This window comes from Balaenoptera musculus, chromosome 14 (genome assembly GCF_009873245.2).
Source record: "Balaenoptera musculus isolate JJ_BM4_2016_0621 chromosome 14, mBalMus1.pri.v3, whole genome shotgun sequence".
Lineage (NCBI taxonomy): Eukaryota > Metazoa > Chordata > Mammalia > Artiodactyla > Balaenopteridae > Balaenoptera > Balaenoptera musculus.
Genome location: NC_045798.1, coordinates 66,448,809 through 66,472,155, shown reverse-complemented (window position 1 = coordinate 66,472,155; position 23,347 = coordinate 66,448,809). Strand labels below are relative to the sequence as shown.

At 47.0% G+C, this 23,347-nt stretch overlaps 1 protein-coding gene and 1 pseudogene across 1 annotated transcript in view; both read left to right on the top strand.

The window, feature by feature from the left end:
- Positions 1–1,061: 1,061 nt before the first annotated feature.
- MYO5B (myosin VB) overlaps positions 1,062–23,347 on the top strand; it is a 367,733-nt gene continuing 345,447 nt past the window's right edge. Inside the window, exon 1 of the mRNA XM_036823441.1 lies at positions 1,062–1,383. Within this exon, the coding sequence (XP_036679336.1) occupies positions 1,357–1,383 (27 nt within the window). The 5' untranslated portion in view covers positions 1,062–1,356. The remainder of the gene's footprint in view (positions 1,384–23,347) is intronic.
- On the top strand, positions 13,369–22,148 carry LOC118880007 (annotated as a pseudogene).

Below are 23,347 nucleotides of genomic sequence, written 5' to 3'. Positions count from 1 at the left end.
TCCCCAGGTGATTCTCACTGAGGAGGCATGGCTGAGAAGGGCGGCAGGTGGATTAAATGGGGATCCGACCTTCCAAGTGGGAAGGTCTTAAATGGGATGAGTCTAAGAATCACCTTCCAGGGAGTGGAGCTCCGGAACAACTGTAGAGATGGATGTTCTGATTGAGAACCACTCTCAGAGGCCATCCCTCATTCAGGTACAAATGCCACCTCAAAAGAGCGTGTCTCCTCCTACAGCGCCTGCTCTCCCTTTACTGACTCCTGCCAATTATTTCCCTTTTTGGCTGAAATTTCTACTTTTTGTTGGAAGTGGAAGAGGGAGTGAAGCTGCCAAGCGTCACTGGCAGAAGCGACAAAAGTAAATGAGATAGGGAGCGGCAGAGGGATTGAGAGTGTTCGTGAGAGAGAGGAGAGAAAATGTGAGGCTTCCCAGAAAAGCAAACAGTTCTCTGATGGGGGCGGCCAGGAGCCTAGCCGGAAGCTGTGGGTGAAACCCGCAAAGTGGAGAAGAGTTACGACTCCCACGTTCTGATCAGGATTTCAGCGCAGGGAGCTGTTTGGCGGAGACAATCTTTAGTATATCCAAAACGCCTTAGTAACAGTCTACACATAACTGAATTTTAATAATGAAAATGTTAATGCCCACGTAAAACCCAGAGAAAAATGTATGGAGCCTTTCGGCCGCAGGCATCTCTCCTTTTTATTCCTCTTCTCCCTTCTCTGGTGCTTCCTCCTCTTTTTTTCTGGTCTCCAATGGGTCCCCGCCCAGCCTCCCAGAGCACAGTCTGCGCAGAGAGGGGGCGCCGCGCGGCAGGTGTCGGCACCCGGCGCGCACCTGTCCCGAGAGCGCCCGGTGTCCAGCAGGGGGCGGACGGCGCCTGCTCCTCGCGCGGCCCCGCCCCTGGCCGGGAGGACCCAGCTGCGGCGCGGGGCGCGGGAGGCGCGGCCGGCCCGGCCCCCGCAGGGCTCAAAGGCGGCGGCGGCGGCGCCCCGGCAGGCAGGACGTGCGCCCGCCCTCTTCCTCCCGCGCCGCCTCCCATACCTGAGCGGGGAGTGGCGCCGCGCGGCCTCTCCCCCGCCCGCCACTCCTGCCCGGCCGCCGCCGCCGCGGGAGTAAAGGTCGCGTCGGCCGAGAGCGAGCCGGCCGCGGCGCCTCCAGGAAGCCGTCAGGGCAGGTCGGGGAAGAGAGAAAAGAACCGAGAAACTCTCGGGCAGCCCGGGAAGATGGCGCCAGACGGGCCGGCCGTGGACTGAGAGCCGCCGGGGCCGCGAGGAGCCGGGACCCGCCGCCCCCAGGACACGAGCGAGGGCCGCCCGCTGGCCACGGGGTCCGGGCTCGGCCCGGCCCGCGGGGGTCATGTCGGTCAGCGAGCTGTACAGCCAGGTGAGTGCGGGCCGCGCCGGGCCCGGGGTACGGGTGAGGGCTGCGGGGCGGGCGGCTCTCGGGGGCGCCTTCTCCTGCGGCTCCGCGGGGCTGGGAGCGGCGGGGGACGCCTCTCAGGCTCCCCCTCATCGCCGCTTCCGCGCCCCGAACTTCGGGTGGCGGAGAAAGTTTGGCTGTTCCGGGAGCGCCCCGCGCTGACCGCTCGCGGCTCCCGCCCCGGCCAGGGCTGTCCCCCGCTCCCCGATGCTCTGCCGTCGCTCTGCTCGTCCCGGCTCCGTCCGGCTGAGGTCCCCGAACTGAGGGGGTGTCCCCGCCAGCTCGGAGCCTAGGGCGCGGGGACCGCCCCCCGCGGTGGTCGCCTGCTCGTGGACCCCACCTCGGTGCTCTGCAGCGTGAGCTCCCGAGGGCGACCCTCTCGAGTGCCAACGAGGGGGAACCCTGAACTTGGGGGTGGGGTATTCCTCAATCTGGGGGTGGGGAGAGAAGGGGACTCAACCTGGTGAGAGGGGCGCGGCGGCTTTTGGGTGGGTAAGCAGTGGGTAAAGGATGCTCGAGCGATCTGGAGAGAGCCCAGGGAAGCGCATTCTTACTTTGCCGCGGGTGGGCATTTTGAGGCGGCCCCTCTGGGTGGGCACTCGGTGGGCTTCAGTCATTGCGGGAGGGGGTCGGAGTAATGCTGACTCGGGGGTGGAGTGTGGATTTCCAGGATGTCCTCAAGGTCAGAATGGATGCGCAGGGCTCCTTCCTTAGAGTCGGGAACAGGTGCGGCCGCAGGACTCCCCGCTTCCGCAGCAGTTGCTGTGATTAAAGTTAGAGACCAGCCACCGCTTCCCCAAGCGCCCACAGCGGAGCTGCAGCCGCCCGGGCCCCCTCGGGTTTCAACTTGGCATTGAGGGGCGGTTGAGGGGGTGAGGGGCATTTAAGCTACCCCTCCTCCCCCCCCCCCTTTAAAAAAATAAGTTTTGGATGTCCGGACACGTCGTCCGCCGGTTTTTCTTCTCTGTGGCCGGGACACGTTTGACAGTGCTTCGTGCCCACCTCTTCGTTTGCAGAGGGGTGCGCGGTGCGCGCGTGGGTTGTGGGTGTGTGATTCCCAGGACTTGGGCCCGGGCCAACAGGTCTGGGCGGGGGAGGAAGAGCTACTTCCGCATCCTCACCTGGCGACTGCTCAGAGCTGCCCCCGCGCGTGGGCGAGCCCTTCAGCGGGGTGGGCTGGCCACCCCTTATCGTTTGAGGAATTTTCGAATCTCTTCTTCCTCCTGGAGGGAGACAGGGCCGAGGCGGGAAGACGCGAGGTGGCAGTGGAGGGTGTCACCTGGCTGGGGGCGGGGTCACCATAACCTGGTGCACCTGCTCCACCCCCACCAGGTCCCCTGGCAGCGCCCGCTGATGAAAGACAGCTTCTGGGAGGAAAGGATGTGAGGTTCGCGCCAGGGGTGAAAACGGTGGCGTTTCTGGCTTTGGAAGAGCATCCTATCCCGTTTACCCGTGGGAGTCTTGGGAGGAGTCCTGAAAGTTTCCCTGAAGCAGTTACCCGGAACCTCAACGGGAGGCTGGAAACCAGCGAGGCAGGGAAAAATCTGGAGTGTAGAGTGCTGAAGCTTTGTCACACTAAAGTGCACAAAGTATACTGAGTGCACACTCAGTATACCTGCAATATATCATAAAGTACTTTATCAGACAGTAACTAATTGCCGTATTATATGAAGCTAATGGACAATCGAATAAACCCTTAATTTTTGGAGCCCTGATTTTGAAAAACAAGAACACTGGGTTGCTTTTAAAGACAACTTTCAGGGAAAACACTCAATTTGATTTTTAGTTAGAAATGAGTATACTGCATGTTAATTATTAGGAATGATGAGTTAGTGGGAGTCTGAGCTAAAGTTCCAGTGTACTTTTTCTTTTTCTTCTTTTAAAAAATTATTTATTTGGGCTGCGCTGGGTCTTCGTTGTGGCGTGTGGGCTCTTCATTGTGGTATGTGGGATCTTAGTTCCCCAACCAGGGATCGAACCTGGGCTCCCTGCATTGGGAGCACGGAGTCCTATCCACTGGACCACCAGGGAAGTCCCCCAGTGTACTTCTTCTTGACTTATGGATATAGGGACAAAAAGGGTTCATGAGGAAAAGGTCTTGGAAAGGCGCTCAAGGTGCTTAAGAAAAAAAGTAGCTTCGTTGGTGTGAGCGTTTGGCATACTTAATCCAAAAAGAGTCTTAGAATTTCTCCCTAAGGCCCAGGAACTGTACCTCACTGTTAATGGGTTTCTAGTTCTTAATCCTTTCTAGGTTTATGAATCTCAAATTGAGATTCTTCTGTGGCCCACGCAGTAGCTTCCAGCCAGATCGCATCTTGAGCAGCTGTTACTTTTTCTGGCGGAGTTGAACACACTTATGCTTTACTACGAGAAGCAGTTGTGTTGTTTCCTAACCACTGTCACCCCACTTGCTAGGCTGGATTCTCAGTATGCACATGAATCATAAATTATACAGAGAAATCGTGCCTGTGACTCAGATTCACTTTGTTTCTTGGGGGAGATGATTTGTTCATTTTAGTGTATTATCAAAATATCCAATGTTCCTTTTTATTTTTAACTTGCTAGTGGGCTTTTCTAATGTGATGAACACTGGATCCAGGCATGCTCTTTAATGTATTATGCATGATGGAAATAATGATCTATTATGCCAACAGCATTTATGAGTGGGATGGAAATTTTAAAGCCCTTTATTGATTATACCTGTTGTTTTAGTGACATGGTAGGAAGATATTGTTACTGGAATACGAGACACTTAGTATATAAATTAGCCTGTAAGTACTATAAATAGTTTCAGGTAAGAATTTGGTATATTAGTCTATTCCCAGTTGCTGAAGAAAAGACTTTCTTCTTTTCCTCCCTCCACGTTAACCGTTTTCTTGCTCTTTGTCTATCTGTTCTCTCCAACTGGAGGCTTATATGCTATGTGGATTTTTTTTGGAGTTGATTTTAGTCATTGGCAAAGGGCACTTCCTATAACAAAGGCACTCCTGTTTTCAGAAGACCCAACACCTTGCCTTTGAGAAATTACTTTCTTTGTACTGAGGTTTTTCTCAGTGGGAAAGAGAATCAGAGTCAATGCCAGAGGCTTTGAGGGTGATGTCAAGGTGAGTCAGTCTCATCCACCCTTACAGAAACGTGGAGCTGATGATGGGCTCTCGTGTCACAGATGGCACGTATGTGACAAGTGTTAGTACTTTGCTTCCAACCCACAGGAAAAGACAATATTGTATAAATCAAATTAGCCCAGGTCCCAGGAAGATTCCCAAACATGTGCAAGCATGGTAAACATGATTTGATTATGACAAATGCAGAAAATAGTTTGATTTTTAAAGTATAAAATACATAACCTCTCTTTCAGGCTGAATGATACAACTCTTCTCTATACAAGGGTTATTCTGGATGAAAAATTTAAACACTGCTCTCTCAAATAATGAGGTTTTCAGTATGCTGCTTTGGTTCTAGCCAGCAGAGTGACTGGGAAATCACCAGGCTGAAACCAGCACCTTCAAATAATCCCTATCCTGGTTGGTTTTTAGTTGATAGGTGGTGTTCTGAGCAGTGGATTTTTGAGTGCTGCTAGGAGATGACTTTACTAGTGGACATGCCCTTTGTGTGTCAATGATGGCTTTGAGCTCAGGGGCCTTTACGAAGGGCACTGTTTTGGGGCCAATCCTTTGGAAAGTAGAACTTGGGCTGGTGTTCTCTAACTGTCCCTTACCTGTGCATCAGGTAATGCAGCCTTCTCCCAAGTTTCAGTCTGGAAGGCAGCAAGAGGCTCGTGTTCCCTCTGTGCCCACCGGTAGAGACTCAAGGACCTGGAGGCCAAGGGTGGCAGACGCTGTTAGCGCTCTTCCGCCTGCCCTGTGCTGTCCTCCAGCGCACTGTCTGGTGCTTGCTTACTCCCAGTGGTCAGCACCTGTGTCACCGTCAAAGGTTCCTGGAGCCTGAGAATTGATGTCCCCCAAGGGGACAGTCCTTTAACCAACGGGAGTGTAACAGCTGTAGCTTCCAGTACCCCCACCTTGGGAACAGAACGGCTCTCTGGTGAGGCCCACGCAGTTTCCAGAGCTCCCGTGCACCAGGTCTCTCCACTGGGGCCTCTTGGGAGAGCTTGCTTTTCAGCTGCTAGTTTCTTCCCATTTCCTTTCTGTTGATGTGCTCCTAATATTTCATTTCATTAGCTTCAGGATGGCCACCCATTAGAAGGCTTTCTGACAGCTCCAGGCCTGGTTGGAGTCTAAGTATATTATTGTGCTTATTTTGTTCAACAGAGAGATAGCATTCTCTTGCTGTTGGAGGGCCAAGGTCCCTCTGAGTAGAAACTAAATAGACATTTTAAATTCCGGCATGTGTGTGTATGTGCTTTGATACTGTCATTTTCTGTGGTACAAGTTAGCTATCAACTGTACTGCTTATAATATATAAGTCCACATACTGCCCTCCCTAAGTGATAGAGTATTTGTCACTATCCATACAGGATTGTCAGGGTAAACTTGGATGGGTTTGAAATACTAGTTGACCTCTGTTTTGTAATTCAGTACCTTCCCAAAAACCACATTAAAAAGCAGCCCATTTTAAAGTGAGCGGAGCATGTGTGCCCTGATGTACTTGTCTACACAAGCACATTTTGCATCGTCATTGGACAATAAAACCTAAATACACAAAGTTAACTAACAATCCAACATGACCCACGTGCCACGAGCAGAGAGCAGATACTCATAGTTACAGACGTTCTATAGAACCATCGGTCAGGTGGGCAGTGGGACATGAGTGGGCCCGGAAGAATGAATAGGCTTTGAATACACCTGGAGACTGAGAAGGGCACTGTTAGTAGGAGACGGTAGAGTGAGTTTAAGCATGGACAGCCATGAGTAGTAACTACAGTAGTATTTTAAAACTCTTATGAAAATCTTAGCCTTACAGAAAAGTTGCAAAAATAGCAGAGTTCCTGTTATATATTTCCAGATTCCCGTGATGTTAACACCTCATAAGTAGAGTGCAATCCCTGAAACCAGGAGACGAACATTTGTACAACATTACTGACTTGTCCTCAAGCCTGATGGGAATTTCACCAGTTTTTGCACTACTGACCTTCCCGGGGCCGGGAGCCCATGCAGGAGTCCACACTGCGTTTAGCATCGCAGCTGCCTCGTCTCCTCTGATTGGCGACAGTTCCTCAGTTTCAATTTCTCCTTTTGACCTTGGCAATTTGAGAGTATTGGTCAGTTATTTTGTCGAATGAACCTCAATTTGGGTTTGTCTGATGTTTTCCCATGCTTAGATGGAGGTTATGAATTTGTGGCACAGAAGCGATGTGCCTTCCTCAGTGCACCATCTCAGGAGATTTGTGATATCAATGTCTCATTTACTGATGGTGTCACTTTGATCCCTTGGTTAAGGTGATGTCTGTCAGTTTCCTTTTCTTGAAGACTGGTATTTAGAAACTAAGATCTGGGTGCTAGGTGTGCTTATTACTGTTTTTTAAATAGTCATTTAGAGATTACTGAGCCTGGAACCTCAAATGTTTGATTATGCGGGCAAGGGAAGAAGAGTCATATATGACCTTGAAGTTTCCAGCTTGAGGATGGACAGAAATAAAGAAGTTGAGATGGGGCAAGGATAATGCTTGATTGTGACACGTTTAGTTAGGGGTGACAATGGTTTGTCTAAGTGGAAATATTTACATCTGAGGATGTATGAACGAGCTTAGAGGAGAAATGGGTTCTGGGGTTCTTGCAAATAAAAGATGCCTGGGTGTTTGCTTTCCTCTAAGAAATGCAATTGTCTTACAGCATGATTTTAATAAAGATGAGATCATGATCTTGGCATGGGCAGTCTGGCCTCTTTGGTCATGATCTTGCTGTGGACCGTACGGGGTAGTGCAGTTACACATTATCAACTCTATGACACTTCGGAGCAGATACTTTCTGAGCCTTGATTGCTTAATCTGAAAAATTGGCATGGTACCTGCATTATAAGGTTATTGGAGGATTATGTGATCTGACATACGTGAAGTGCCTGCCTAGCGCAGTGTCTGGCACACTGTATGCACCTGGCAACTGTTCATCAGCTTATTTCCCCCTTCAGTCGTGATGCTGGATGGTGGCCTTTTCTCCTAACCATCTCCTGCCATCCTGCAGGGGTATTGGTCATCAGGGGACTTGGCGAGAGAGAAAGGGAAGAATTGCTACAAATACATAACTCCCTGAGCAATAGACAACCAAGGCATGGGGGAAAAGGCTCCTATCCCCCACGGCTCCCTGGGGAAGGAGAAAGAGCAGTTTGAAAGAAGCTTGAAATTTAAGCTGTGCTTCCCGGTCTCCTATTAGAGCTTTAAAGGAAAATTAAAACAATTTTTCACCATGTTCTTTTATTATTTTTTTGTTAATACAAATGATTGTTGAAACCATTCATACAATGCAAGAAAGGCAAAGGCTCTGTAATCCCATTCCCAGACAGCTCCTGTTAACCACTGATGTATGCTAGACTAGCGCCCAGTGTCCGGTAGGGTAACCACATGTGACTGTTGAGCACTTGAGGTGAGGCTGGCCTAAACTGGGATGAGTACACGCCAGATTTCCAAGATTGAGTACAAAAAATGAATGTAAAATATTTCACTTATGCTTTTTTATGTTGATTAAATGTTCAAATAATATTTTGGATATAATGTGGCTACTAGAAAATTTAAAATTCCACATGTAGTTTGCCTCACTTCTGTTGGGCAGTACTGCTTTAGACTTAACGCATGATGCAGTATATACTTATATGTATGGCATGATCCTATTTTTTATTTTAAATCTTAATCTACTATGGCTTTTTTCTCCCTGTAGCATATAAAGGCAATTTTACCATTTTAATGGCTGCATAATAGGGTACTGTATGTTTGTGCTGTAATGTTTTTAACCATTCCCATTTTGGTGAACATTTAATTGGTTCCAATTTTTTGATATTGTGAAAAATGTTGCAGAACATTCTTGGAACCTTTCAGTATTTTTAGGCTAAATTCCCCAAGGTGGAATTCCTGGCATACACTTTTATGAGTCTTCATCGATAAAGCCAGTAGTCTCCAGAAAAGAACTGGTCTGTTTCTTCACCCCTCCCGGGCACTGGTCATTGTTTCCTCTTTTTAAATGGACACTGAACAGTTTATTTTTGTTTAAAGTTGACTTTCTTTGGAGGGTTGAGCATCTTTTCATATGCTTGGTGTGTTCATTTGTAGTTTTCTTTGTATTTCCTCTGTTAAGACATTATTTATAACTCCGTTTTTGCTCACTAAATGATTATAGTTTTAGACATAGGAAGTTGTGGAAACCAGAATGTTCAGGATAAAATATTACAAATACATATTTTAAATAAGGCACCTTGGCATGAGTTTTCACCTTCGCTTGTTTGGAGCTTACTCATCTCTGAGCCCTACAATTGGAAAAGCACTGGTTATGATAGGTACCGTTTATCAACTGCTTTTGAGCCAGGTCATTTCTAAGAGCTGTATGTTCACTCATTTAATAATAACACTGTGATGTAGGCACCCCCATCATCCCCATTTACAAATGACGGGACCTCTGCCTTACTTGCCCAAAGCACACTCCTCGTCTGACCACTCTGCTGCCTTCCACGAGGTTCTGTCCCAGTGATGGAGGGTCTGGAACATCATTTGTGCATAAAAGAGGCCCTAACGTGGAGCCTCCTTTCTACCAGCACCAGCAGCCGGGAGAAAGGAGAAAGGAAAGTCTCTGAGTACAGAAAAAAGGCAGATGGTCTGACCCATAGTTCTTCCCTCGGGGATCTGCTGCTTTGCCTTCCACCACCACACGCAGCCCCTAGACAGCCTGGTGCTCCTTAAAACTGCCCCACATGTAGGCAGAACCCTTGTTTTTCGCTCTCCTTAGGCCACGTAAGCCCCGAAAGAGGGTCACATCTTCAAAAAGGGGTAAATATAACAATCAAAAGGTGTACATGAAACTCAAGCAATGTAAAATTATTTGATTTTAAATCTAACCCTCCTTTCATCCCAGGGCACTGGTCTGCTTTCCAGCACTTTCCCTGTCTCCATCTCTCTCTGAAGCATCTTGTTTCCTATCCTGCTTGATGTCTGATGGGTATTTCGTTCCCTTTCTGTGCTAAGATCAGGGAAGCAGGTCTGAGACTCCTGGAAGCTCTCTCCCATCTGCCCATTTAGCTGAAGGTTTTCACATTTATGGGTGTGCCCTGCTCACTGCCTATTGGCTGGACAGGTGTTTGGAAAATGAGCTCACCTTCACTCAGGATGTCAGCTTGACCATCACAGACAAGGCCCCTTCCTCCAGCATATGAGGGGAGAGCCTTACAGGAGGATACCCAGGACCCAGACCACTGCCTATTACAACTTTAGGTTCTTATCAGGGACTTTGTCAAAGCACTTTAGAAGCTCCTCCAAGCAGGAACATTTTAGGTTTGATATGAGGAGGAGGTCCTCAAGTTGTCTGGGTCCTGGTGTAGGTGAGCACTGGTATATCTTGCTAATTTGTTGTGGGAATGATCAGGCTTATGTATCTGAGCTCCAAGTCAATGGCATATAATGTTCCTCTTAAAGTTTATTCAAGGGCCTATACATTATTACTCTCCTTTGAACGATTCTAATAGTGACATGACCCCTGTAGGCTTTTCTCTCCTTTGCTGAAGTTTGGGGAGGAATGAAGAGGCCCATCAGGAAAGATACTTAACGATTTTCCTGTAGAGCTTTTGCCATTATAAAACTCAAACGTGTAGTGGCATGAAATCCTAAAAGGAACGAGAATACCCTGATGCCTTCTGCGTGGAATTCAAAGACTTGGCTTATAATCTCTTCAGCACTAAGCAATTCAGGTCCCCTGGCTTAGGGACTCCACAAGAAAAAAGGTACTGGGCAGTAGGATGTCAGTTCTACTGTATCGTGACCTGGATACTGTGTATTTATGGGGTAGATGAAAAGGTAAAATATTTGAATTGGTAAATTGTGCTGTATTCAACTATCTTTTGTGTGCCCTGGTCTTTCAGTTTAGACTCTGGTTTAATTTCCTTTTGCTAACTGCCCACCCAGACCCCAGTGCAGTCCCACCAATGATAAGATGCATGCTCAGAACATATTACCTGACTTCATATGATGCCCAGCTTAGGTATCACTTAAGGTGCTTCAGAGAGGAATCCACACAGAATTGACACCATATTTATGAATTTCTGAAATCACCAGAATGAACAGTATTGGTGAAGGATATACATGTGATAAAGTGAGTAAAAACCAGGGAATGAGGGAAAAGGCAACTAGAATAGTAGGTATCCGGGGAGGGTGGGGCTGGCGGGGGAGCAGGAGTGGGAACAGCGCTGTTAGCGGGCTGCTAGATTTCCTGACGGGTTCGCGGGTATTCATTTTATTGTTGTGCTTCATCAATTACATGTTAAAGAAAGGTGATTGTGCAGAAAATAGGGTGAGTTACAAAGCCAAATTTAAAAAAGCTTTGAGATTGTAGGTAATTTTAGAATGTGTTTCGCTGTGTGCAGTTGATGGTTGGGTGTGTATATTTGCACAGCTGCTCTCGTTGAAGATGTAGGTTGAATCTTCTGCTCACATCCCTCACTTTTCCCAAGATAGGGTTTTGTGTACTGTAGGGACTCAATAAATGCCCTTGAATTGGCTTAAAGACCACCTGTAGTCCCTTCCTGTTTCCAGGCCGTAGCCCTTCGAGGAAAGCCCTTTTTTCACCAAGGAACCGCATGTACTGTCATGTTATCTGTCATTTTGGCTTAGAGTACCTGGTGGAAAGCCCATCTGTATCCTCTGGCACTTGCCTAAATCTATGGAATGTGGAGCCCCTGTCAGGAGATAATTAAATGTTGTTTTTCTTTTTTATTATTGTGCGCAAAGGCTTGGCACAAGGTATGAATGTGGGTTAACAGCAAAGCAACATTTGTGGATATGAACGCTAATATAACTGCCTTGTTTTGGAATATCCTAATTTCACACAATTTTGATCACATATGTATTTTTTTGCTCTTACCTTCCTAAGGTTATCATTTACATTAAAAGCATAATCATTTTTTTTCACTTAACTCAAGTTTTTATTAACAATCTCATCAAGACTCATGGATATTTGCATGATTAGGTGGGGGTGAATACGGACTCCATCCTTCATGTGAGATGGAACAAAGCCGGCAACAGTGAATCAGGGAGGAAAAATCAGATCGAGTTTGTTTCCGTCGTCTTCTCTCCCACAGGAACAATAATGATACTCATAGTTTTCATCTGAAGATTCAGACCATCTTTTATGTTCATCGCTCGGCCAACACCTGTAGAGAGCACTTTCTGCCTGCAGTGATGTGTGTCACAGCCCATGCGTGAGGCAGAGAGGAAGAGCCCATCCCTGCAAAGTAGTCTTTGACCTTGAGTTCTTCCAGTCCAGTGGTTCATTTGTTGTATGAATAAGTATTAAGGGGGTATTTGTACATTAAAAGGAGATAAGTTGCTTTATCTTGTCTCATCAGATTTAATCAAATTCTTAATTTGCTTACACTTGCTAATGAGAGCTAATGTTTAGTTGTGAAATAAGGAAAATGAATGTCTCCTTAGCCACAAACTAGTGTTTCTTTGCTATCAAGCTGCTTGCTTTTTTAATGGTCATTTTACTGTGTATACATGTGTGTAACTATGTAACAAGCTGTGTGCACCGAAATGGTAAGAATATCCTTAAAATGTGATTTTTATGACTAACACGTCAGATCCTGCCTGTATGAATGCTGTTTCCTTCAGGATGTTCCCTTTGACAGAGGTACAAGGATACTGGAGCTCATCAATACTTCTTCTGAAATTGGCTTCAAATCTGATGATGCATTCTTTTTCCTTTGTATGGTGGCAAAATCTATGCCTGGAAGGTATGCTTTCTTTTCTGGAAACATCCAAGAGTTATTCAAAGAACTAAGCTGGTTGAGTAAGGTAGGAATTCGCTGACTTATATTTCTGTTACAGGCAAAGTGTGACTTGCGGGTACTGAGGACAGTGGTGCGTGGCCTCTTACTAGCCGTCATCCTCGGGAGAGGTAGTCGGGCTTCAGATGCTCTCAGCGGTCAGTCAGTGTCGAGCCTCCCAGGCCGTCAGAAAAATACTCATTTGAATGTAGCAGTTCTGGTTTGTTTGGTTAAAAACTTAAGGGCTCACCAAATTTTATAGTAACACCGATTTATAGTCCCTTTTAAATATATATGTATGTTAACTTATTACATGGCATATAGTTGCCTCAGTGTTATGACAAGTATAATAACATTAATAAATACTTATTTAAGAATCAAATGGAAAGCCCATTCCACCTAATTTCCTAAAATGCTCTTTTGAAAGTAGATGGAAGGATGATCTTTTTTTAAAATTTAAAAAATTTTTGGCTGCGTTGGGTCTTCGTTGCTGCACGTGGGCTTTCTCTAGGTGCGGCGAGTGGGGGCTACTCTTCGTTGCGGCGTGCGGGCTTCGCATTGTGGTGGCTTCTCTTGTTGCGGAGCATGGGCTCTAGGTGCGCAGGCTTTAGTAGTTGTGGCTCACGGGCTTAGTTGCTCCACGGCATGTGGGGTCTTCCCGGACCAGGGCTCGAACCCGTGTCTCCTGTACTGGCCCACGGATTCTTAACCACTGCGCCACCAGAGAAGTCCCGAAGGATGCTCTTTGTACCTTCTTACCCCTGCTATGCATCAGGCAGGATGAGAAAGGAAGGCAGAGCAGTATTATTTGCAATTGCCAAAAGGAGGAAGCAACCCAGTGTTCATCATGAATGGATGGATAAACGAAACGGGGTACATCCATACAAAGGAATATTATTCAGCCTTAGAAAGGAAGGACGTTCAGTCGGATCCCAGCACTGGCTGCAGTGACTCCTGTCATTTCTGGCTCTCCTCGCTATCTCCCTTTCACTTGTAGAAACGTGGTCTCCAGTGTAGCTGTCTCTGGCGTCATCAAAGTGTTCAATGACATGAAGGTGCGTAAGTCGTCTTCACCAGAGGATGTGAGGAAGCGCAAGAAGGCGGTGCTCTTCTGCCTGAGCGAGGACACGAAGAACCTCATTCTGGAGGAGGGTGAGGAGATGCTGGTAGGTGATGTGGGCCAGACTGCAGACGACCCCTATCCTTGTCAAGGTGCTGCCACACAAGGACTGCCACTACGCCCTCTGTGATGCAGCCTGTGAGACCAAGGAGAGCAAGAAGGAGGCCTGGGCCTCTGAGTCTGCACCCCTGAAGAGCAAAATGATCTATGCCAGCTCCAAGGATGCCATCGAACAGAAGCTGATGGGGATCAAGCATGAGTTAGAAGCAAACTGCTACGAGGAGGTCAAGGACCACTGCACCCTGGCAGAGAAGCTGGGAGTCAGCCTCTTCATCTCTCTGGAGGGCAAACCCCAGACCTGCTCACGGGGGTTGCAGGCTGCCCCCTTCCTGCCAGACCAGACGGGCTGGGGGGATCCCAGCAGGGGGTGGGCAATCCCTTCACTCAAGTTGCCAAACAGCCTCCCCACCTCCTGGACCATCCTCCTCCCTCCATCCCTGAAGGTTCTGGCCTTCCCAAACTGCTTTTGACCTTCTTCTTGGGTTGAAGCAGATTAAGCTCAAACAGGGATATGCCTGGGGGAAGGAGCACTGTATTTTTTTAACACCCCAGTTCCCCATCTGTTCCTTCCCTTTCCCATGCTGCCAACTTCTAATAGCAGTAGTGACTCTGTCCTTGTGTGTTTAGTTCTGTATATAAATGCAGTGTTGTAGAGATGACCCCTCCCTGTGCTGCCTGGTTCCCCTTCCCTTTTTCCCCTGGTCGTGGCCATTCATGGAAGCGGACTAGTAAGGGACCTTCAATTAAAAACAAACAGAAAACAAAGGAAAGAAGGACATTCTGACACATGCTAAACATTGATGAACCTTGAGGACATTATGCCAAGTGAAATAAGCCAGTTATAACATGACAAATATTGTATAATTCCACTTACGAAGGTATCTACAGGAGTCAAATTCATAGAGACAAAGCAGAATGGCAGTTGTGGGAGGGAGGGGAGAGTAGAGAGTTGTTTAAATGGATGCGGAATTTCAGTTTTGCAAGATGAGAAGTTCTGGAGATGCCTGGTGGTGATAGCTGCACAACAATGTGAATGTGCTTAATGCCACCGAACTGTACATTTAAAAATGGTGAGGATAGTAAACTATGTGTATTATACCACAATTAAAAAAAACTCTGGAGAAAAAAGGGCAGGGAAAATATGGTGGTCAAGAGTATAACCTTTAGACTCAATAGACCTGGGTTTTGAGTATTGGTGTCCTGTCTGTGTCACCCTCGTACCACGCCCCCCCCCCACCGCCCCGCACTGGCATTTACCACCTGTGTGGCCTTAGACAGTTGCTCAACTTCTAGGCTTCATTTATCTGTAAAACAGGGGTAAGAAGCTGGTACAGCCCTCAGAGGCTTGTTGATGAGATAAAATGAGAACACGTGAACTGTATTAGTTGGTGCTAATCCTGTTGCTAGGAGAAGGTCTTGTCCTTGGGAAGCCACAGTCCAGTGCAGGACAGTGTGGGGTGAGAGCCTGAAGGGCTGGGAAGGTTGCTGTGGGTGCTGATTCACTGGTTCCAACTCCTGCATGTGGGTGGCCAGCCTTGGATTGGGTCCTCTCATTCACCAGCATTGGTGGAGAAGCTCTAGGGCTATGCACATGCTTTTCCTCTTTCAGGTGTGGGGAAGGAAAGAACAAAAGGAGTCTTAAAGTCCTGGCTTTGTGGACCACCTATCATCTCAAATCTTCAACCCTAGCACTCCACACCTAACTGTTCTATAGCTTAAAATTGTGGGACGCCCCCGATTGTACCGGGAGGAGCATCCCACCTTGACACCACTAACAGGATGCCTGTATCTATCTTTTGCTCTCCCTGGCACTTGGCGGATGTCTATATCTATCTATTGCTCTTCCTGGCACTTGGCGTACTAGGCTATTTTGGTTGCAAGGGCACTTCAAGATGTAGGCTCTACTCTAAGGATGCTCTCTTAGGAACCAGGCTTAGCTGATCTGAGCAGCCTGGCCCAAGAGATCGGCACAGTATTAGGGTACCAGAAAGATGCTCACCCTTTCTGAGACTTTAGGGACCAGGTTATCCTGTCAGCAGGGATGCATTTCCTTCCACGCCAGTGCCATTAATGTGACTCCGTTACTCTTGGCTCTGCCCTTTTCCCTGTCTTCTTACCTCTGCCTTGGGTAAACACCCCTTTCTGAATCTCCAGTTCCAGTTTAGATTGGCTGTACTATCTGCTGTTATTCCCGTGTCACTAATGACAAAAGCTTTAAAGCTTTTGTAGAAAGCAGACTCTTGATTGGCTGTTCCTAGGCAGGTACACCTGGTCCAAGGGGCTTCTGAAGATGGATCATCACTGGGAACCATGTGTCTCCCTCAGAAGAGGCTGTGGATGTTACAGGCACTAGAGCTATGGTTTTCCCACTTACAGGTGCATCGGAATGACCCAGAGAACTAGCGAAACTGTAGATGCTGCCTCTCATCCCTGTAGAGTAGGATTTGGGGGATTGAGCCTGGGACTGGTTTTGTTTTTTGCTAGGTCATGGCTATTTGTGGTACTTGTATCCTTCTGCTTGAGTTTCTAATCTGGTTTTTGACTATTGTCAGTCCCTGCCTTGGTTTCTGGTGGTGGTTTCCACATCTGACCTGCTATTAGACCCTAAAAACAATGCTGGGATATGGGCTTTAACATCTGCTATTACAATAGTCCAATAATAGACTTTTTTTTTTCCTTTTTGGATTTTGTGCATCTCCTCTGCTAAAAGTATTCTACATCTTCTTTTTCTCCAGGTGCTTCCTCTACTTCCTCCCTCCTCCCTTGCCTCACATTCCTTAACCTTCTGTAATGCATCCTTAATAAAAGCTCTAGGGATTGCCCACTGCATTAATATCCCTGAAATCTGACCGGCAGTATGAAACCACTGCCAGGCTGCTAGGGTTACACAACACTCAGCCATGTAGAGAGCCCTTACTGAATGGGGCAGACGCTAAGGGTATCAGTATGAACTGTGCTCAAGTCGCAATGTGAACCATCGCAGAAATCAGAAACTGCCTTAAATGCTGGCCACAGAACAATGTGTCCAGGGCTGTAAATAACTCCAGCAGCCCTGGAACTGTAGCCTATATCTAAAACGATGTAGCTAAGTGCCAGCCAAATAATTAGTTAGGCTGTAATTGTTTTCCACTTTATCTCACTCAGTAAGTCAACTCTTGGCTTAATGCTGGAATTTGAAATCTCGCCTTAACGTTTCTTGTGCTTTGCCAGGGGGCTCAGTGGTTGCAATTTCCTGATGAGCTATGTTTATGCATCTCCGGTTTTTCCTGTGAATTTACAGGGCACCTTAAGAAATTATAATTTTTCAGTTATTCGCTGTGGTAAACAATGGTTAGAATTTGAGTTCATGGCACTGAGATGGGAAGTTTGATCATTTTCAGTCATACACTTTCTGGTTTAACAGCGTTACACAAGTGGGAAGTAGCACTGATGCTACTCTGTGCCAGTTTGGGCTGTGAACTCTGAGTCTGAAGCTTTATTCTGCGGAGATGTCCATTTTCAGCTCATCATGATGGCCAGAATTGCCCTCGCCCGCAGCTGAAATGTCTTCCATTCTTGGTCTCAATTGGTTGGGCAGTATTATGGAACCGATACAAGTATTTGAGACTCTTCTTGATGTCAGGCACAGCGCTGGATGTAAGAGGCACATAAGGCATGGTCCTCATTAACTTACAATTATATTCCATGTAATAAGTGCCATCCAGGAGTAGTGAATGAAGGAAGTGTCTTACCAAGAGGACAAGAGTGGTAGGACGTGACCCCCGTGTAGCAGGAAGTTGTTGAGGTTCTTGGGCTGTCATGGCAGCTCTTAAGACAGCGGTTTAGGAGGAAGTCTCACCTCTTCCCTCCTGTCAGTCCCTCAATGGGCCCTTCTGTCTCCTGCCTCTTAGCGTGGGGAAGGGCATATCCGCCCCCTGCCCCAGAACCACACTTCACTGGGTAGTGATGAAGCTCCGAATCGCATCACCCGGGGGCTTCCAGCCTCCAGAGCTGTTCCTTCTCTGAGCTCTGTCTTCTCAGAGCTCACTGGAATGGGAGCCCCATTTGTCCGCTTGGAAGACTGCTTTTCCTCCCTCCAGCCTCAGGGGCTCAAGTCTGCAGGTAGGACAGCTGGTTGGATGTAGGGGACATCCAACCAGCTGACTGGATGGGAAAGGACAGGGCTGAAGTTTGGTTTGTGTAGCCTTTTAAGATGGGGAAAACATCAAATAGTGATGTCAAAGAGTGATTCCCATAAATTACCATGCCATCTGAGGAGGAAGGCGAAGATGAGAGTATATAAAATCCAAACAAACAAAATGTTTATAAGCTGTTATAAGGGTATGTTTATTGTACTCTTCTTTTTAGAGCATAAAGATACAGTGTTACCCAGAGTATGGAAGAGTATTTGCATGAATCTTTTCAGAGCTGCCTCTAACACTGAGCCGAACCTTTGCAGCTTATTCCTGAGAACAAAGTTAATTTAGCACCAACTTGTATCCATAAAACGTGGATTATCTTGATTTATGTAACTGTTTTAGTTTTACTCTTTTCACATTGTTTTAAGTGGGCATCATATGAAGTTTTTTCAAAGCTTGGTGTTCATCATCTCCCTTATAAAATGGTACTTTTAACCTTAACAAATAAGTGTTAACTATGGTTTGTCTGGTGCTGGTGCACTAACTTGACTTAAGGTGATTCAAACATAACCAGAAATACAGGCAAGAAACCTGTGGCAATAACATTTTCACCTGGGATGATAAACGATGATCATAAGAGTGCACAATTGTCTTCTAGGCAAAAAACTGTAGTTTCTTAAATTGTTGCAGCCTTTAGAAAAGGCTATGGATTTTAGGTACTGTAGTGAGATTGCTATCCCATTAACCTCTCTACAACCTCTTTCTTATCAAGACAATGATTTACAATAGTGAGTGTTCAGAATGGAAGTTTTGCAAAGTTCTTTGTGTGAACTGTGCCAGTGGTGGCTCTTGGTTGGCCATCATGAAGTATCGGCCTGGATTGAGGACGAGGTGTGGAGGGGAGGATGAATTTGAAGATGTGAGAAAACAGATGTCCTTTGAAGAAGACTGAGTAATGGTGGCGCCATCCTAGAGCTTGGGTAAATCTGGCTCATGGATACACCAAAATATCAGGTATTCAGCATTGTGTGTGGGCAAAGGCAACCAATTGCCAAGAAACCAACCAACTGGAAAACAAAAAAAAATCAGTTGTGTGAGTCATCACCCTGCTTAGTGAGGATGTGCATTGGGGTGAGGGTGAGATGGAAGGAGGGAATCTGTTTCCCGAGGCAGCTCGGAGCCTCTCGAAGTGAGAGGCCCTGAAGTGAATTGAGCCTCTTGAAGCATCTCACGGTGATGGACAGTGTGAGAGATGTTCGAAGGTGATTTTGGTACTGCATGATCTTTGCTTTATTATTGACTTTAGAATCAAGCTTCCTCACCCCCCCCAAGGTGTGACTCCCCTATGTTCTGATGTTGATGACATATTTTTAAGGGATCTCTAAAAATAGAGCTAGAGGGAGCTGCCTAGAAGAGAAAAGTGCCTGGTAACTATGGCACATGAAGAACAGCTGGGGGGCCCCAGGCAGAGAGGCCAGAAAAAAGGAGATATAATCCTGAAATGTATAGGGCTGTCATGTGGAATTCGTGTGTTTCCTCTCTGAGTTCATCTGAGGATCATAGTGATCATCAGTGGGTATGTGCAGGGAGGTGAGTTGAGCTCGGGGTCCAGAAGCACATGGCCCCCAGTAGTGGAATGGGCTGCCTTGTGTGGAAGTGAGGGCTTCCTCTCTGCAGGTATCTTAGCAGGCTGGGCACCATCCAGCAAAGGATGCCACGGGGGGTGCCTTAGAATGGGAATTTGACCCATACGCCCTTAACTTCTTGCCCACCTTGAAAGGTGGCTAGCAATGACTGCTTCTTGGGAAGGAAAAATATAAAACTAAGGTGAGAAGGAATAATCACAAATAAACAGTAAAAGGAAGGAAGGAGTAAACCACTTGCGATTCCACTCATCTATAAAAGGAAACCTAAAGAAATTTGTTTTCTGATTTTTGTTTCTCTTAGAGAAGTAGGTTTCCAACTCACTTGAATTTATTCTAAGAATGAGAATTAACAAAGCTTTAATTGATTCAGTACAAAATAGTTTAAAATGTGCTTTAGTTCCATGTTTCGGTGGTGGTGATTCACTGGTGGGTGGGAGGTAGAAACGCAGTGTGAGAGGACCACCTGTTACCTTTCTTTTAGCAGGAAGCTGTGTGTAGGTCGCAGGTTTGGAGGCATACAGGAAAGCGGTGAGAATGAATGAAGGAGATCAGAGGAAGGGCGATCAAGGTGGAGGGGGAGTGTGAAAGTCGAGGTAGGTGGGCACGGTGTGGGCTCTACCGTGGGCTGGGCTGGTGCCCTGTGGACCCCTTTGCAGAGAAGATTGCTCTGGTCAGTCCTAGAAGAAAGGCAGCTTGTAGCAAAGCGGGGTCAAATCCCCTGAGAGGCTGGCTGGGCCCTGGTTTGCCTTTTTTTAGATGTCAGTTTCTTATAATGCTCTGGAAGCTGCTGATTTAGCTCCTACTAGTGACAGATCAACGACGTGCGGATGTGGCGTGGCTGTCATGGCTGGCTGCCTTCTGACTCCTCTGGCCGTCACCCTGCTTGTCACTTGACAGGAGCCCTGGCATGGGGCGTCTTCTTCTAGCAAAAGGGCCAGCTGTCTGAGGTCAGATGCCTTCTGGTGTCGCAGCATGTCTGCGTCAGGCAAACCACTAGCACCCTGTGTGAGGCATTTGTATAAGCAACTGAAAGAGAAGTATCTGTGGTGAGAGGCCCAGAGACCAGTGCGGTGTGATGGAGAGAGCACGGGACTCTCCGCTTGGAGTAATGTCTTGTGTGACACGAACTGCCACTAAATAGTGGCACTTACGATGACCTGCCCAAGTGAGACAGTGTCACGTATCTCTCTGGACCTCGGTTTCCTCACTTGCTGCACGAAGGGAGTAGGACCAGATCTCTTGCGTTTCTTCCCGCTCTAAGATTCTGTGCAAGTGTCAATCTCTGAGTCCCAATCTGTATGTTTAAGAAATAACAATGCTGCCTCTTCCAGATTTTTTCCTGACCCCCTCAGAGAGTGAAATTGTTCAACCTGGAAGTACGAATTTCCAAAAGTGGCTATCTCAGAATGAAAGACCCTTAGGAGCAAAGTTGTTTGTTGCTATTCCTTTTTCTCCCCATGCTCTCCCGTGTTCCAGTAAGTGGCATGATCCAATTAATCCTCCAGGGTTTAATCCTTAGGCCCCAGATCCAGGCATCTTCCCCTCAATACCCAGTCTGTCTGCAGGTTCTGTTGACTCAACTTCCAAACAGAACCTGGAGCCTCACTTTTCACCCCCTCACTACCGACCTGTGCAACCCCCAGGTCTCTGGCCTGGGTAGTGGCAACAGTCTCCTAACCGGCTTCCCTGCTTTTTCCTCTCTCTCCTTCCAGTCTGTTCTCCACACAGTAGTCAGGTCATTTTTGTAAAATGTCGCTTGGATTCTGTCACTCCTTTGCTCGAAACCATCCAGCTGTTTCTCTTTGCTTTTGGAAGAAAATCCAACCCCCTGCTAGGCCTGCCTACAGGGCACTATACATAATCTGGTTCCCGCTTGTCCTGATGCATTAGTGTTCCGTCTTCCTCACTGGCTGGTTCCATCCCTGCTGGCCTCCTCCTTGTTTGTTCATTGAACACTGCAGGCTTCTTGCCACCTCAGTGCCTTTGCCCTCGTCCTTCTCCATTGATGTTCTCTCCCAGGTCTTTGCGCTGGTGGCTTCTCATCATTCAAGCCTCTGCTGAGTCAGGTCCCCAGACTCCTTCTCTGTCACCCACTCAATCCAGTACCCTGTTTTATTTTTCTCTTTGTGCTTTTCAATACCTGGCTCTTTTGTTGGCTTGTCTTCCTTAACTAGATTCTGGTCCATGAGAGCAGCAGTTGCTTGCTCGTTGCTGAATCACCAGGGCCTAGAACATGTGTAGCACATAGAATGTGCTGGAGAAACATTTTTTAAACAAATAAAATGACATTACATTAAAGACGGACTTTATAAAGTAATGCTGCAATTGGCCGACTCCCCTAACCTGTGTTACAGACTTTTCAGGATTAGAATGAGGGAGATGGACCCTATGATTGAGTAGGAGAGTCCTGCTTGGGTACTGAGCCTGGCCAAAGTTCACTGTGCTAGGATCCCCTGTATAGGAATATATTGGGAATTCCAGTTCCCTAGGCCTGGATATCAGTGTACTTTCTCTTCTGGGCCAATCTCTTTGCCTTCATTCATGCATTCCCTTGCACTAACACGTTGGAATGTCCTAGTGCAGTTCTGCTTTAATGAACACAGGCCCCCCAGTGGTCATTAGAATGAAGGTCTTTGCTGACTGAACAGATTTGAGCGGCCATCCTGGTTAGATCCCCTTTAGAACCCACGTGTATTTTTTGGTAAACAGGCACAAGGAGGAGGATCTATTGCTGCGTTTCCAAATCTAGTTTTGGACTTGGTTGTTAGATGAGGAGCCTCTTCTGGTTCTTCCCCTGTCATCTCCTCTCTCAGGTTTGCTTCGAAGGTGGAACGCGTGGGTCCGCGCTCGGCACTCGCTGAACGGTAACCGTTTGTGATGGCTGGTTACCCGTGCAGCATCATCCACACCCCCATTGTGACTCATTGACAGAAGTTTGATCCTGACACAACCCCTGCCCCACGCAGCCATGTGCCTTGGGCTGAACAAACGCTAGAACCCATGAGAAGTCTAGACTTCTTGTCATGAGAGATAGAAGCGTCTTTCTGTTTAAGCCAGTTTGAAGCCTGTCGTATCCAGAGCATCATGACTGATATACTGTCAGTTGATCATTGCCTTGTATGGTCCACTCTTTCCCACTGGCAGGATCGATCCACTCAGCACCTTCTGAACGTACCTTGAGCTTTTCTGCGTCCATGCTGTATCTACCTGGAATATGCTTTCCCTCTCTAAGTTCATTCTTTCAAGACCAAGTTCAAACTTTAGCTTTTTCCGTAAACCCTGCCTACTTCAGCCTAAAGAACATCTATTCTCTGTAATCTGAAGCAGTTACTGTAAGTGCTCTCCATCCGTAAGTGCTGTCCATCCGTTACTTGGTCTTGGCACTTGCTCATATCTTCCTCTTATGCCTCTGCTCCTGTCATTGGTCTGCACTGTTGTTTATTTCTTGGGTGGTTGCTTAACTTTTTACGTATTTGCCTTATCTTCTTAACTTATCCAGGAGGACAGAGACCACGCCAAGGGCCTGATACTGTGTTATACATAACAGGCACTTGGTACTTGATGATTTGAAGAGCAGGGCTGCATGGAGATGAGCAGCCAAGCATTTGAGATTCTGGTATTTCTGTAGAGTTTTGAAGGGCCTGAAACATTCTAACTGAGGGGGGACTGGCTGCCAGGAGAGTCTCAGGGAGGTAGGTGTGGTCTACCAGGGGGGCAGTATTTTTGTACCTCTTCACTTCTGAAACAGATAGGAGCAAGAAGAGGATGATGGAGGAGTGCTGAATTTCCTGCACACTCTTCTAAGGTTAGGTAAAATGTATGCATTGCTTCCTGCTTACTCTTTTCTGACCTCGTGGTCTAGCCTTTTATAATCTTTTTTTTAAACATCTTTATTGGTGTATAATTGCTTTACAGTGTTGTTAGTTTCTGCTGCATAACAAAGTGAATCAGCTATACATATACATATATCCCCATATCCCCTCCCTCTTGCGCCTCCCTCCCACCCAAGCCTTTTATAGTATAATCTTAAAGCAAGACAGGAAATATTAAAAACTGACAGTGCTATT